At 40.2% G+C, this 17,654-nt stretch overlaps 1 protein-coding gene across 1 annotated transcript in view; it reads right to left on the reverse strand.

Moving 5' to 3' along the window:
* clmna (calmin a) overlaps nt 1–16,529 on the reverse strand; it is an 82,064-nt gene extending 65,535 nt beyond the window's left edge. The window contains exon 1 of the mRNA XM_033641865.2: nt 16,041–16,529. Within this exon, the coding sequence (XP_033497756.2) occupies nt 16,041–16,125 (85 nt within the window). The 5' untranslated portion in view covers nt 16,126–16,529. The remainder of the gene's footprint in view (nt 1–16,040) is intronic.
* Between the last annotated feature and the right edge of the window lie 1,125 nt (nt 16,530–17,654).

Genomic DNA, 17,654 nt, shown 5'->3' on the forward strand with positions numbered 1-17,654 from the left:
GTATGGTATTATCCTTGGCATTGGCAGACACCCAAACTTAAAGGAGTCAGATTGGAACTTGGGCCAAAGACGCCCTATTGTGACATCCCTGTCCATAATGTACACATTATGTGCGAAATGCTTCAAGGTGGTTATTCTTCAATGTAATAATAGCCTTCAACTGCATCCAGTGTTCCATTTTCATTGCGTTAAGGTTGTTAAAATAATCTTATTCCAGCCTGTCTCATATCATCTGTCTGTTTGCTCCCTACTTACTCTACCTAACAGTTGGATTAAAATCATAAATGATCCTGTCAGTTTTAGTCATTGATTTGGATCTTCTCCAGCCCTGTTCAGCTCTCAGTGATGTTGAAAGATAATTTCAGTGGATGTGTATATTTGATATACAGTGTCCTACTTTGCTGCCCTCTGAATTGAATGACCCACTGTGACAAATACAGACACTGTGTAACTGAGACGCACACAGGTAAGAGCTTGCAGATGTTTGTCAAAGTTCTAAAAAAATGAACAGATCCTTGCTTTGCATTATTTCAGAGGCAGCATACCTGTAGCATAACTGAACTGGCCTCTGTCTGCATTTTGTCTACACAATCCTCTCAACTAATTCATAAAAGATTCTGTTCAGGGATTTGTCAGAGAGCATATTGATATAAAGCATTCAATCATCCTATCACTGTGGAAAAAAGCAAACCAGGAAGTCAAGATCTGTTATAGTACATGTTTTTCAGAAGTAAAGAAAATACCTTATGATAAGTATACCTTCAACATAATCTCTGTAGCATAGTTCCCTCCAGTGCCTTATTGTTGGGAGACACTGATCTTTCATCACCTCCTCCACAGAAACCAGGTGCTTATTCATCATCTGCTTGTTCATCACGCTGCCTGTCAGCCCACACTTCAACACACCTACACAGAGTGCGCTGTGAGACTTTATACCTGACTGTCTAGTTTCACTTCATCACTCACTGTGAGAGAATGCATGTTATACAATCTGAATATAGTGTCTCAAGTTTTATAAAATATACAACAGAGTTGCAGATTGCTGAATATGTCTTTGCTAATACTGCAGCTGTTGGTTTCCATAAAACAGTAGTACAGCTGAGGCTGATATCTTAAGCTTCGCAGGTATCAAAAAACCAAAGTATTGGACAGGCTGAAGTTTTGGCCTGATGATAGCACTAGATGCAAAGTTAATGGATCAACAAGTGATCATTTATCCTGAGGGGATAGTGAATATCTGTATCAAATGTTATGGCCATCCAATAGTAGATAAGATATTTCACTCAAAACCACAAATTTTAACTTACAGTTTAGCTAGAGGTCAGGTAATCACCAAAGTAATTATTAGTCATTAAATGGCAATCCATCCAGTAATTGTTGAAACATCCCACTCTGGACCAATGTGGTGGACTGAGCCAGCCAGACAGACATTGCCATCGACAGAACCATATGTTGCTAGCATGGCTAACAATAAAAGCAGCTTTTGCAGACCCCTCCTCCATTATTATAAACAGTGACCAGCTACAACATTTAAACCATCACGATCATCTCATTACAATGCACTGCTCTGCTTGGAAACCTCAGATCCTAAAACATGTGGATGCCACCTGACAGGCAGCACCCACCCAAATATCATTGCAGATCAAGTGCACCCCCTAAACGTCACTCCTCGGTAGCCATGCCATTGTCATGAGGGGGTGTGCTTGGTCCACAGCAATGTTTGGGTGGGTGGAGCATGTCAGGTGGCACCCACTTCAATGTAGGGACCCAAGGTTTCCCAGCTGAATATTGCATTGTAGCAGGATGATCAATATTATTCACCTTACACGTCAGTGGTTTTAATAATATGGCTGACAGGTGTATTTTTATAACTCTGGTGAATATCAGAAACAGAGGCTGAAGGAGCATCTTACAGACTTCAGTCATTCTGTACCAAACATCAGCCAGAGATGAGCTACAGCTACTTTGTCTAAGCAAATGAATATTACATGCAAAGCCTGGAACTAAAAAAAAAGCCTGTGCAGACTGCTGCAGTACTTTGCATAAAATCCTTTGGCTTCCACTGTTGGGATAACATGTTTGTACAGCTCTGTAGGAGCAGATCCCTAAATAACACCTTTTAACAATAAAACTGACACTGAGCACATTTCTTTTAATTGGCAGTGGCACTGTCTCTTTTTACTATAGTATCTTCATTTTGCACCATTAGAAGGAAATTCTGCTGGTGGTGGGCTTAAAGGTTGAGTCTGTAGGATGTAGTGGCATCTAGCAGTGATGTTGCAGATTGCAACCAGCTGAAACTTCTCCCATGTCTCAAGTGAGTAAGAGAACTACGGTGGCTGATGAAAACACGCCAATCGCTCTGTCAAGAACCAGTGTTTGTTTTGTCCATTCTGGATTACTGCAGAAACAACAGAGTGGACTTTGTGGAAGAGGACCCGCTCCATATGTAGGTATAAACAGCTCATTCTAAAGCCTCCTGCAGACTATGAGATTTTAGCAGTCTTCTTACCTTAGTGCTTAGATGCTTCGTCCGTCTTTATGCAATCATGATAAGAGCTGGAGGACACATCATACAGGCAAGGCTTCTGCTGCCACAACTCCACAAGGTTTTTCCTCTTTGCTGGAAACCTACACATTTCTTTTAGCACATTTCACCTCCAAGCTAAGCTGCTATCCACCTGTTTATTTGTGTTTAGCACCAGTGCATGCTGCATTTCTATTGGTTGGTTAGTAGACATAGGCTGCAACAGCTGTCACACTGTGAGATGGTCATCCCCAATTTCTGACACTGTCAGAATTTTATCCTAGGCTGTCTTTGATCGCAAGACCATGACAACATGACCATTTTAGAGCCACAACCAAAAATATTGACAAGTCAGTCGTCCTTCGTCTGGGACAGCCCAAACTCACACAGTGTATACCAGGCTTAAAGTAACAAAAGCACAATGACTCTTAGTTTAAAGTGATTATAAACTAATGAAAACATAATTATTAATATTATATTCCATTTCTGCAAATATATCCCTAAATCTGACACACTGGACCTTTTAAGTCTGTTGCTCTATCAGGAAACACTGTTCAAGTGGAAAAAGACCTGGACGCAAAAACAATAAAGCGGATGAGTATCTGTCTTCGAGTTTCATTATCATTTTTCTTCTGAGTTGCTGTCAGACGGTCAAACATTTGAGCTGATTTCTGTTTAACCGTCTGTATATTGATCCTATGGTTTGACTAAACCTTAATCCTTTGATGGAGTAATTCTACATATACCCATAAATGACCATAAAATCAACTTTCTTTGAGCATTTATTACAGTTGATGATTATTTTAATGTAGCCTACATTTACCAAGGATGCACAATAATATCAGCATGTCATCAGTATAGGCAGATATTGGCTTTAAAATGAACAGAAATGAAATGATCAGATTTGGCCAACATGTTTTTTCTTAATTTGCACAATGAATGAATATTACATACATTGAAAAGCATGCTATTTCATGTCTCTATTTGCTGGTGGAGTATGCATGCATAATATGATGTTAATTCTGCTACAGAAGAGACCTGATGATCACTAAAATTAGGTGGGGGAAAAAGTGGATATATCGATACCTGTATCGGTTATCGGCCAAATAAGTTGTTATACCATATATCGGCATATCAGCTATTAGCAAAATATCCAATATAGTGCATCCCTAACATTTACAGAACTGCTGAAGAAAGTGGGGTCAGAAGAGCATTGTTGGTTTGATGCAAATCAAATCAGTTACTTGAATGTTTCATTTGTTGGTGAGCTGACTGGATACCGACTCACCGGCCATAAAAATATGCTTTTAAATGTTCATCATTGTTGCATGTTTCCAAACACTGAATCACTCTTAAAGTAAACAATTAGGAAACAAGGCTGTTTGCTTTTGGCCAACACAAGTTGGGACTGACAGCCCCTCCCTGGGCCAGTTAGGAGCATCATTAATCATTAGGATATTTTGTGAACATGGACTATAGTTGCACTATGTGCACTAGCATCATTCTACAGCACTGTATTTGAAAGCAATCTGAGAGCATGCATAATGCTATTTCATTTGTAGCACAATGCAGGCTTTTAAGCGCAGTCTTCTGTCAGGGTGTTTGTGGAACATGTGCTGCCTCATCACAAATTTTGCTGTTATTATCAGTAATTATCAGCCTGAGAGTTTGTGCAGAGAAAGCTTATTCAAGCCGCTCCAGGATGTTGGGTTTGCAACAACTAACGCAAATTAAACCAGCCCTTAAGAATCCTGCAGGACATTGCAATTTTGCAAAATCACCACAACTTTTGCACACATCGGTACAGTAAGCGTAGTTTCATTTGAGTTTTATTAATCATAGCAGTCTCACATAACGTCACCAAACTCACCTCCTTGTTTCTGATTGTACAGGTGCAGACATCTGACACAAACTTCTCACATTTTCCAACAAAAATGACAGCTCAAGACCATGCAGGGCAATTCCCATGTTTTGCCATCCAGGATCAGCAAACCCATCTTACTTTTTAACTGTTTTTTCAAACAACATTGGATTGGATCATCCTTGGATCAACTTTTATTGTGTACCAAATCTGGATAACTAGTGTTCTAAATGTAACTACACATCACAATGTAGGAAGCCTATCAACAAACACGCTGCAATTACCACTTATCGCCATAGGTGCTGCTGCAGAGAATGAAAAAGTGATTTTTGAGATTATAACTTTAAATAAATTTTCTTTAAATTTTGTGTGTTATTTGTGTGAATATTTTATGGAGACAATATTCTTCTTTTTAACTTTACTATACTGAAAGGTTTTATGAGTAGCCTAATGTCTACTTAATCTGCTTTATTAAAGTAACTGATAAACAAATCAAGTACAAAATATAAATAAATCTACATATATTTAACCAATTTAAAAGTTTTATTACATTGTGCTCCCTTAATCCACCATGGCTCCACCCTTCTGCTGGGATCAGGATAATCCTGATGTTTTGAATCAAAGGTATCCTGATCCTACTAAAAAGTTTTGACCAACACATACTGAAGGTTTGGTCCAGATCAAAACCAAGATTGGATTACATGATCTAATCCAATTTCAGAATACTTTTTTCTTTTGAACAACCTATTTTCATGATTTGATCCAATCCAATCGGATTACTTCTGAACAACTGGGCCCTGACGTTCTGCATGAAAGTGGGGGTAAACGGTTTTGCACCATGTGCAACGTTGTAGTGGAGCACAAACACTCTTCTACCACAAAACACCACCAGATAATGGCTGAATTGTGTGGACAATAGGCAAGACAAATCATCATGACCGAAGCTAATGCATCCACATCCATTGTACGTGCATAAAGAATCACAGTGACTTAGATTAAAGATGCAGGTAACGTTGGTGTAGAATAAATTTACTTTAAATCAAGTGGACACCTGACACAGTTTATAAAAGCTTTATCACAGGAACAACTAGAAGAGTTAAGTCAAAAAGAGAAGGGACCTTTGTTGTCACCACCCCCACTAACCTCCAGAAAACTCATAACATGGTTGCTGAGGGCTGAGGCTCTCTGCCATCCACCCTGCTGGATGTAGGGGGACTGGGCGCACGTTCAGGAACGCCACATTCAGCCCAATACGAGCAGCAGAGGCGGTGCTGTCACTGCTGTCTGCAGACGGTCTCGCTCAGACAGTGCAGAGTCAACAGAGCTCAATGGGAGAAGCCTCTGTGTTTGGCTTGTCTGAACTCTCTCTGACACGCAGCAGTTTGCTGTTCAGCACGCTGGTTTATGGGGAATCCTTTACAGAGGACACAGATACAGTCTTTACTGCACAGGACTGGGCATGGACACACTGACAGATGGTGGCTGCACACACCTTCACACAGTCTCACAGAGCAAACACACACACACACACACACACACACACACACAAAGAAGGTGTCAGTTTTGCAAGTGACTGTGATATGTTGGTATGTTTGTGTCTTAAGTACTTACATGACTAATAGCAAACACAAACAGGTTTTTTTTAAATTTTTTTTTTGTTTACTAAAATAACATAATTTCTTTGCAATAAAAATATCCTGATTAAAACTCACATCCTCAGAGTTGAAACACAGACATAATGCCATAGAGAGAGGGAATTTAATCTTCTGTCTTCCTAGAAAAGAGGTTTAGAACTGAGAGGTGCATCAAAATTGTAAAGCTTCTCAGAGTCATAGTTCAGTCAAATCTGAACAAAGACATAGTACACATATTTCTGGATTCAGTACCTCCAATTACACAAATACATATCCACCCATAAATTACAGTCACATAATCACACGAATGATGTAGGAACTGATTTTTTTTTCTTTTTTTTTTCAAAGTTTTCCACTGGTGGCGGAGTTGTTGAATCATGCAAACACAGCTGTCAGCTTTCATTTCTTCAACCACCTCTTTGAAAAAGGTTGGCGTTGTGATATTTGTGCATATGCAAAAACCTGTTGATATCCAACTCTTTCATAATGTTTAAAAGTAGGTGTGTTTCTCCTTCTGACCAGAAATGTGGGGTTTTCTTTTGGGCATGCATCTCTACTCCAGCCTGAAAAACTGTTGGCTAGTTGGTTTGTATTCAACATCTCCATGGCAATGCACAGAATCAACCATAAACAGGCAGGAGGCCATGTGTCACAAACTGCAGTAAAAACCTCAGTTGAGACACATATTCCAAATGTGTAAACACGTTCAAAGAATTCTCCTGAAACTGGAATAATACCGGCATATCCCACATGTCTTAAATGTCTTTAAAAAAAAAAAAAAACAGAATATGCTCTGTGCATGTCCTGTACCAAATTCAGAATATTAGCATGTTTGGAATAAGAGTAGAACATCAGTGTGCATGTGAACATAGTCAGTGAAAAAGAAAGCAGGCAAAGATGGTGACAAGAAAAACACCCTGAATACACCCTTTAGACGATGTGCACCAAGTTCACTGGAGCTATTTGTAGCAAAGGGTCAAGTACAGGACAGTACACCACAAGCCACGCTGTTATCAAAAACAAACACCTGTCCCTATTTTCCAAAGATTAAAGAGTTCTGTCTCATATTCTGGCACTGTCTCTCTTAACAGATTCAAGTCCTGTAAGCTTTCATGTTTGTCCTGTTCTGCTTTGGTCAGTTCCTCTTGTGTGAAATATGCACTGAACAAAAATTTAAATGCAACACTTTTGTTTTTTTTCCCCATTTCCCACAGGTCTAAGCTAAAGCTCTCAAATGTTTTATTGCACTTAACAGATATAATTCTGTCAGATTTTGGTCACAAATGTGTTAAAATCCATGTTAGTGAGCACTTCTCCTTTTCCAAGATAACCCATTCACCTGACAGGTGTGGCATATCAAGATTAGGGCTGTACCCAAATATTTGGATATTCCAATATTCGTTTCTATAGGTAGGTATTCGTTATGAAAATTTGGTATTCGATATTCATTTTTTTATTTACTTTTTTTTTAACATAATTTTTTGGTGCTAAATATAGTCTTTTTGTTGTTGGTAAATGTAGGTTATCAATAAAAATCAAAACTTTTAAATTGCATTGTTAAAAATGTGAAAATATAGCATCGCCTACCAACTGAGCTTGTGCGCACGGCACGCTTGAGCGCATCTGTCTGAGGCTGTGGATTAATGGCAAGTTTTACCACTTTATCACTATTCCCTCTAACTTGTAGCTGTTTTTTCGTTATCTTTTGAATTTAATATGAATTATGGAACCGTTTTTGTCAACGCTTGTTTCCCCTGTTTTGTACAATAAATTATTGTTTAAAGTTTCAACAAGTTTCTTTTGGAGTGCGTGACACGAGTGTGTTTTGAAAACGACCGCGGATTGTCACCTGCTCAATGCATCAGTACCTTCGGATGCCATGACAGTAATAGCCAATAATGTCAAAATATCATTTACAGACCGATTTAACAGACGATCACTGCTGCCCGACCCGCAGGTCCATTTGCGGGTCCTGTGGGATTAAACAGGATGACTAGCCAATGTGAAAATCAAAAGAAAGCATAGAATAATGTACTGAAGGAGACTGTTGTGCCATCACATTTTTTTGTGGTTTGAGAGCAAAGATCCGGTCGCCACTGTGCAAAACTACAATTAGGTCTGAAAAAACCCCGGATTAGGTCTGAAAAATGTTTTTTCCTTCGACAACAAACCCTCGTGGTTACGTTTGGCCAACGCTGTTGGTGCTGCTGTTTAATCAGCATCTTGATATGCCACACCTGTCAGGTGCATGGATTATCTTATGGAAAGAGAAGTGCTCACTAACACTGATTTTAGCAGTTTTGAAACCAACATATGAGAGATATTGACTGAGTGGATAAAAAAGTCTTAAATCTTTAACTTAAACATGTGAGAGATGAGAGCAACAACAGAAGTGTTGTGTTTGAAAATTTTGTTCAATGTACTTTTATGAGGATTCTTAATTTATTTTAGATCTCTTATTCCTGGTGTATCTCATATACCTAATAAAGGCTGAGTATAAAGCGGCACACAAGCGAGTTGGTGTTGCATTTCCATAAAGTTGTTGGACTTGCAATGGACGAATGCCTCAAACTCCACAGCCACTATGTCAAATACAGGCTTTCTGTTAAATTTTAACGTTTCTTAGCCCAAGCCAAGATGACCCTGATGACATCATCAGAGCCTTACAGTCATCTGAAAATAATGCACACTCTCCGGCCAATCAGTTGGACTCCAGTTTTATACAATGATATAACTGCTATATAAACTGGCAGAACACAGTACCAGCTCACAACAGTAATATTAACTGTTCTCAGAGAGAGAAACCTGGATGCTTATCAGGTGGGAGGCAGTGTGTGTGTGCCTGTGTGTGTGTGTGTGTGTGTGTGGGAAGTGTGATGTGGGAATGTTGAGCTCAGGGACTCCAGCACTGTAAAGCAGAGGGAACTGCTCTCCCGCTCTCCTCTTCTCATCATGTTATGTAACAGCCTCCAGGCCATTGTTTTAAAGCGCTAGCCGCTCTTCCACTTTTCACGCAGAGAATCACAGCCACTCATCAGATGGCTCGGGCTCGTCCACAAGTGTTGCAGAGAATAGGGACAAAAGCACTAAACGTATGCCAAGTTTTTCAAGAGGCTGGCAAAAGTCCAAGTTCACAGGAAAAGCTAAAATTAGTGCCAATAAGGAATGTGCAGAACTGAAGCCAATGCAGCGAATATGTAGTGAGATCCTCAACTTACTCATTAGTACACAGAGTCCAACAGAGACAACACAGGCTGTGGACCTGCTGTAGTAAGTTTAACACATTTTAATGGACATATACCATCTCATACTGCCTCTGCCCAATCAAATCCTGTACCCTTAAAAAAAGATATTTGCAAGCCTGCTGGCTGCAAAGTGACACACACTACCCAAACTGTACAACTGTGTGCTGGTGCACAGACACAGAGGTTCTATAGATGAACAATAGGAGACCCACTTAGTGTTGAATCATTGCAAGGGTACATGCACAAATTACTTTATAACCTAGGAATCCCTCTCAGTTCCACCTAATCTGGACCTGAACAGATAAACCAACCTGACATTCTTCCTGCGTTCTTACACAAACACACAATAGGAATATAATATTATTTGTTATTAGTAGCACATTCTGGTACATTTTTATCTCTGTTGTGTTGTCTCTAAGCCAAGGTGGTGTTGCACAGTTGTGTGTTTCCAGGGCAACAGTTGCTCACCAGGTGCAATAAGATCCGTAGTTCATTGTAATGCACTTGTGTGTGTTGTTGATGGCACACGGGGGCAGAGCAGTTTATCCATCTTCTATCATGTTTCAAAGCCGTTAGGGGGGAGAGAACTTTTATCACCTACATGTACAGTCAGTCATGGTACTGAGAGGCATCACACTGACCTTCCTTATAAGGATTGGATATGTCAAGTGAGACTATGTGACTTCTGAAAGAAGAAATAGTACATTTATTTAGTATACAAATGAGTTCATAAGCATTAAAATGCTCCTTTGCTTAGTTCAGGACACCCAGGGGGGTTGCTTACTGTCTTACTTGGTTTGGTATGACCTGTAGCTCATGGAGGCTGATTTTTACATTGGCAGACTTAAGATATATATTGTTGTATGACACACATTGCTTAGTTACTTCTCTGACTTTATCATTCTTGTGCTGCTCTGACACTATGTTTAGCATTCTCCAGTATTCTGTATTTCTGGACACAATGGCTGACACACAGGCTCAAACTGGTCATCAGGCAATTCTGGCAAGTGCAGGGCCATCACCAGAACTGTCTCAAATAATACTGGCAGGGGGGTAAAAAACACCTGCTGGCTGCTACCCACTTGATGTTGGAACAGCATCCGATTATGGATTATGGGTTGTCGATAGCCAGTAGCCTCCCAGTAGTGTCAGGTGCAGTGGTGCCAGTTTCACTATAAACTACGGATGAAGGTTAAATAAAAAAAGCAAAAAGGTGGAGTGTAAAAGGTCAGAGAGGAAAAGAAAAAAATCTTGAGGCTGATGCTGGAAGTTAACAGATTTCTTATGCAAGAATAACATTACAGATTCAAGTGCCACGTAATATCCTGCTAGCTGCAGCGCTACCATTAACAGTCAACCAGCTCCAAATGAAGAAGAGAACAAAAAAGTAGCAGTTCAGCAAGTCTCTGGCATTTTCTTTCTCAATTTTGATCAGTATTAGACTCTGCTAAATTTTAAACCCGTCCACTTTTTAGTGGCCCACTCAAATTTGAATGATTTGATTTAAATCCCTCTTGTAACTGTATACCTCTTAAATATTCCATTTCACTGGGAAACACACCACAGCATAGAGGCTAAAGACACTATAACTTCTGTTTCACTGAGACTTTAATACTTAAAGTTTGACTCACGAAAGGGTTGCCCACAGAAACATATCACCCAACTCCAGTTTTCCCACAGCTCGTCTGAGCTTTTTAGCTTGTTTTAGTTAACCATTTTGGTTTTCATGCCTGCCAAATACAGTGTTCGGTGCATTCTCACAGGGCTCATTAACCTGGTTTACAGCAGCAGGAGGCAGCTGTTTTTAGTGAAAAAGCTCTGATAAGCTCAGCTTACACCACCTGCCTAGCATCAAACAGCAGACGGACACTGATATTTTTCTCAGTAGTTGGTGGAGACCCAAAACAAAGTTGAAAGAAGAGTGAATATTGGATTTACATTTATCAGATGGACACAAACATGACTCCAGATGTTGCTCTGTGACTGCTACATATGGAGATAGGACACTGTTTGCCAAAGTGTTAGTCATATCAACTCTGTAAGGTTGATATTCTTATCTATGCTCATGTAATCATGATTACCAAGTATCAGGCTCCACCTTAGCATGCTGTTACACTATTCTTACCGGTCTTCAGTGCCAACACATAATATGAAGTGATGCTCTGACTGATTGGGAGATTTCTAGTTGATGCCTGTTAGAGGCTTTGGGGTGAACTAGGTTAGAGCTGAACAAAGCTCCCATTCTCACCACACTCATTAAATCAATTACTTCCACTTTAAAGAGCAACTGTTGTTAGTCTGCTCCTCTAATCTCTGTAACGCCCTGTTTGGCAAACTTACAGTATACTCCAGTTCAAACAGCACAGCAAGTCATAGATCTCACACTTGTTGCTCATTGTTCAAATGTTGACCTATATGGTAGTGTTCCAGTGTGGTCTGAAATGTGTACATCAATACTTTTGCACCAAAAGGGTTATATTTACAAGGCAGTCCTTGGACTTTATGTATATATGGTGCATTTACAGTAAAAGTAAACCAACTGTTATAAAACAAAAAATTAAGGGACCTAAGTATAGAACATTGGTCATATGAATATACCACCTAAACAAGTTCTATTTCCTGAAGACAAAAAAGGCTGTGAATTCAGTTCAATGCTTACATAACAGCTACTAAGTAAACCTTGAGTTTACAATATTTAACAGTGAATGTGTGTCTTCAAACAAAAAAAATTACCTCCCTGCACAAGTGATGTAACTTGCTTTTCTGGGTTCATTTTGACGGGGTTTTTTGGCTCTTATTTGTGTGAATAACTGGCTAAAGGAAATGTGGAACCATTCCAGACATTTCGAGCAGCTCAACAGCAAACATCAGGTTCTGGTGTTAGTCCATCAAAATCAGGCATCAGCTTGTGCTTCTTTTAACTTGCTCCTACAGTCATCCAGGAATAAATCAACTGGAGAAGAGGCACAAAGAACAATTCCTACACCCACAGCAGCAGAAAATAGACCTGAATATTATGCATCTACAGGGCAGGGCGGGTTGTTGGTGGGGCACATCACTGATCATCGCCAACCAGCTGGTTAGCTCACAATTTATGCTCACATGCTCATACAGTTCATCCACTAGGGATGCACAATATTGTTTTTTTTGCTGATATCCAATATATAACAACTCATTTGGCCAATAACCCTTACCAATATTGATATATCCACTTTTTTCCACCTAATTTTAATGATCAAGTCTCTTCTGTATGGAATTAATATCATATTATGCATATTATGCTTATCCTGATGGCCAACCAGCAGATGGAGACAGTAACGAGAATGCTTTTCAATGTATGTGATATTCATTCATTGTGCAAAATAAGAAAAAGCGCATCGGCCAGTTCTATCACTTCATTTTAAGGCCAATATCGGCCGATATCAATCACCACTTATCCAAAGCCGGGTTGCTTGGGCAGCAGGCTGAGCAAACTATTCCAGACATCCCTCTCTCCAGCAATGCTTTCCAGGTCCTCCTGGGAGACCCCCAGGTGTTCCCAGGTCAGACAACATATATAATCTCTCCAGTGTGTTCTGGGTCTGCCCCGGGGCCTCCTACTAGTTGGACGTGCCCGGAACACCTCTAACAGGATGCATCCAGGAAGCATCCTGATCAGATGCCCGAACCACCTCAACTGGCCACTTTCCATGCAAAGGAGCAGCAGCTCTACTCCTAGCTCCCTCCAGATATCTGAGCTCCTTCCCCCATCTCTAAGGCTGAGCCCAGCCACCCTCTGGAGGAAACATATTTCTGCCCCTTATATCCGCTATCTCATTCTTTCTGTCATTACCCATAGCTCATGACCATAGGTGACGGTTGGGACGTAGATGGACCAGTAAATCTAAAGCTTTGCTGTAGTTCCTAAGGATGTTAAAAGCGCTAAGGACTAGGGTATGTTGGAAACAAACTAGTTCAAACAATAACCCACCAAAACTGGATTTTTGTGGCCAATACGGATATTGAGATCCAATCACCAAAAAAAATGTACACATATGTTTGCTGACAAACAATGGATACTTTGTATATAAACATTATTTTGTAGCAGTTACATTGAAATTTTAAATTTCTACACAACGCTGTAGTGAGGGTTTGGTTACAAAAAACTACTTTAATATGGTAAGGAAAGATCATGTTTTGACTTAAAATACCGACATCTGGTGGCTAAAATGCTGCTAGGAAATGCCATAATGTGTCTGTGAAAATCACAGGATTCCATGGCTCAAAAGTGAGGTGAGAAACACTGTGTTGTTTCAGTAAAAAAAAACACCCAGGTTTGGTGCCAAAAACATGGAATGCTGCGAAACATTGTCAAAAAACAACTGGTTTTGTTGTTTGTTGATCTTGAATAGTGATCTGCAGCTTGGAAGGCGTCTTGCCAAGGTGTTACGCCATCCACTATCCCCTCCACCTCCAGATGACAAAGTCAGCTCATATACTACGTCACATTGAAACACTGATATGATACGTATGGAACATGCAAATGTAACATATTCACGGTTTGCAGAAATGTACGATGCCAACATTTTCCTCTGGTGACTGGGCTGGATATTGATTTGGGAGTCTGAAACATCTGATGACAATAGCTGATGGCATATTTTTAACAAAACATCTTGATACAGATCCTTATTTGTTTTTCTTTTATAATTATAACCACAATTTAACATTTAACCAACATTTAACAGCTGACAAATCAACTTGTCAGTGCTCTCTGGTGGACAAACTGTTTAATGCTGACAGATTTATCGATCTAGCTCTCGTGTGGACATAAGACTGCCTGTCCACGTCAGACAGCAAGTGTTTATAGTTTTTCACAACAGCCATTTTCAGCAGCAGGGTGAAATAGCAGCCATCATGGAGAGGAGAAAGAGACGCCATAATCATCTCCCTTGGAAGACATTCATAGTGCACTTACTTGTAGCACTTTCATGTATACACACAAAACGTGCTGGAAAAACTTGTGTAATAAGTGAAAAGAAAAGACAGCTTTAGAGATAGAGCATTCATCCCTGCAGAAGAGAGCATGGATGTTACTGAAACTGTCAGACACATGCAGCTCCTTCAGTTCAGATGTTGGAAAGATGTTGAGGGGGGGGGTCGTCTCAAGCTAGGTAGCAATGTCATTACATTACATTCATTTGGCAAACCATTTTGGTCAAAGCAAATTAAGGCACTGGTCCTTAGCTCATCGATGGAGTATACTGGCACCTTAAGTCACTCTGACCAAAATGGTTTCCCAGATGGATGTAATGTATCCTAACAACATTGATACTTTCATTGTGCTGCTGATTACAAATTTGCATTCACAGACAAACCCATAAATCCCACATTCACACACACAATGCCAGTTCCATACTTTGTCTAAAACCAATATGCAAATCATGCCTCAAAAAGCTTCCACAGACAAATACTAACATGTGATGCATATAATGATAATTTCTCTGAATGTCCATAGTGTCAGGAACAATCCCTGTGCAACAACCCTGTAACACATATTTATATAATAAATACATACTGCAAACATGTAGGCTCTACATCTGTCAAACATAATCCAAGCATGCTGTATATACTGTCATATCCACCTACTTCATGTATACAGTATATGCAACCTGTTACATTTATCATTCTATATTTAGTCCAGCACCTTTGCACTACTGACTAACTGTTTACAAAATTCATTGTGATGTGTTTATATAAATACACACGTATACATACATATATATGTGTGTGTGTGTGTGTATATACATATACATTTATATATATATATATATATATAGAGAGAGAGAGAGAAAGAGATAGATATAAATAATTGTAGATAAGCAAATGTACACAGTATGGTAACCGTCAATTTTTAAATCACAGTATACCTTAAAACTGGTATACTGCTGCAACCCTAATACATATATGTGCATGTATTTTTACATGTTATATGTATTTATATCTATACAATGTTGGGAGTAGTGAAGTGACTGTGTTTACCTTGTTCAGCTATGTTGTCCTTGTTTTTAGCTGTATGTCTATTCTGTGCACTGACAGCAACAAAAAAACTGAGTCATATTTCTTGTATGAGCACCCATACTTGGCCAGTAAAGCTGAATCTAATTTTGAATTCCTGGATTGCTACAAGACATAACAAAAGAGCTGTATGATGAACGGCAGTCCAAATTGCTCTGTCAGACCAACTTTCCCAAATCCAATGATATTTAAATGATAAATCCATCATCAAAATTGTTCACCATTGAGCTATTTTCTGTCAGTCATCCAGTCAATGACAAATAATCACTTCAGCTCTGAAACTAATGTCTTCTGCACATTCTCACACTCTGTCAGTTTGTAGTTGTGCCTCCAAAATACCTTTGGCTGCTATTGTTAAACAGCACTGGGACACAGTGCCTTGCAGGGACCACAAGCACTGTTTACATGTGCACTTCATGAATGAAATGCCTTCACACAACACTGCAGGCAGTTACACCGTAGTGTGTGAAGTCCTATGTACCCACTACAGTTATAGATGGGCTCCTGAGTACACACTGTGACCTGTTTCTGAGCTCCACATAGAAAGTTTGGGGCTCTGCGGGCTATCCGAAGTTCCCCAAAGCCGCAGGCAAACGGTGCGGAGAGTCTCGCAGCATACCGTTACTCAGTGAGGCTGTGCATGCGTGGCGAGGCCACTCACCGCGCTCCGCAGATCACGGTCTTACTAACAGCAGTAATATCAGTCAGGATGCTCCTACCTTGCAGGTTCTGCACTCGGATGTCGCTGATCTGTCCGATAAATTCCTCCCGCTCGAACCAGTCTTCCCACTCGTGTCCAGCCATTTGGAGCGGCGGAGAGTGCTGCAGGGATCCTGGGCAGGAACACTCAGAAAGCTCCCTCGGCTGGAGGAGGAGGAGGAGGAGGAGGAGAAGAAGCTGCTGCTGCTGCTGCTGCTGCTGCTCCTGCTGCAGCGGGCAGGCGGGCTGGCTATTGTCCGGCCGACCGACACAGAGCCATGCAAGCCGGGTACACGGGCTGAGGGTACCGACGGGAGGGTTTCACTCACTGGATGGACATCGCTGGTGGTTACTGCGTGTTTCTTCCCGTCACATCGCAGCAGTGGAAGCGATGAAGCTTCGTGGGAAAAGCCCGTGGATACGAGTGGAGAGCAGGGCAGGAAGGAGCTGCAGCACCTGGTTGGTATTTCCGAGGTGGGATGGAGCTGATCCAGGACCCGCCCACCTCTCTCTCCCCCTCTCTCTCTCTCTCTCTCTCTCTCTCTCTCTCTCTCTCTCTCTCTCTCTCTCTCTCTCTCCCACACTCACACAAACACACACACACACACCACCAGTGATCAACAGGGTGGGAGGATGCAGGACTAATGCATGTATTTTAACAGGTTATTTTCTGTTTTTATTTTGTATATTTACACATTTTACAGACATCGCTCTAAAACTTTCATCATCGTCCCCTCATTTAGCAAAATTAATTGTGCTGACTGTTTCATCATCATCATCATCATCATCATCAAACCACACCAAACATAACTGTTTTAGATAGGCTACCTTATTTAGAGGAAAATAAATGTTTAGGTAAATATTAATGTCAGTGTTTTCCTACTGAAACAATCAATCCATCAAGAGTTAGTTAATCAGCAACTATTTTGATATTCAGTTAATTATTTAATCATTATTTAATCAAGTAAAACTTCATGAACTTTTTTTTTCAGACTTTTTCTGCACAGTTTGAGGGTCTACATGTGAAGGTGTCACCTTAAGCTCTGGGACACATGGAGTCATCACTGACATCTGTTCATACAGTCCAACCTATATTGAATCCTCGAGACTAACTAGATATTTGTAATTTAAACAAGCTAGAGACCATCTTGCGAGGGGATCACTCCAGCCACAATACAGGGCTTGGTGAAGTTGATTTGGCATAGTGGCCAAAAGTGGACATACTACACGGGTCCATCACGTGATGCCATGAGGTTTAAAAAGACTTTTTTTCCCATAGAATTACATTGTGAAAGAGACATCTGTAAATCAGTGGATCATTTTTTATTTATTTATTTTTTTGCTTCACAACTCATGCAGAATGACTCATTTCATCATTTCACTATCGATATTTGATCAGACCGGTAACATTTAAAAGTGGAGAAGAGCTGCACAATTCAATCATTTTATTCCCATTCAAGTTAACAGAAACTGGAAATTAGCCACTCAGCCACTGTCAGTCTCTAGTGTGCTTGCTCTATGGGACTTTTTTAACAGTGTTGGACTGTTTTTGCCCAAATAATTTTTCACAGATTGGTGAACCTCGTGCCATCTGTGCTTGTGAACATCTGAGCCTTTCATGGATGCTCCTTTCA

This window comes from Epinephelus lanceolatus, chromosome 15 (genome assembly GCF_041903045.1).
Source record: "Epinephelus lanceolatus isolate andai-2023 chromosome 15, ASM4190304v1, whole genome shotgun sequence".
In the NCBI taxonomy this organism is placed as follows: domain Eukaryota; kingdom Metazoa; phylum Chordata; class Actinopteri; order Perciformes; family Serranidae; genus Epinephelus; species Epinephelus lanceolatus.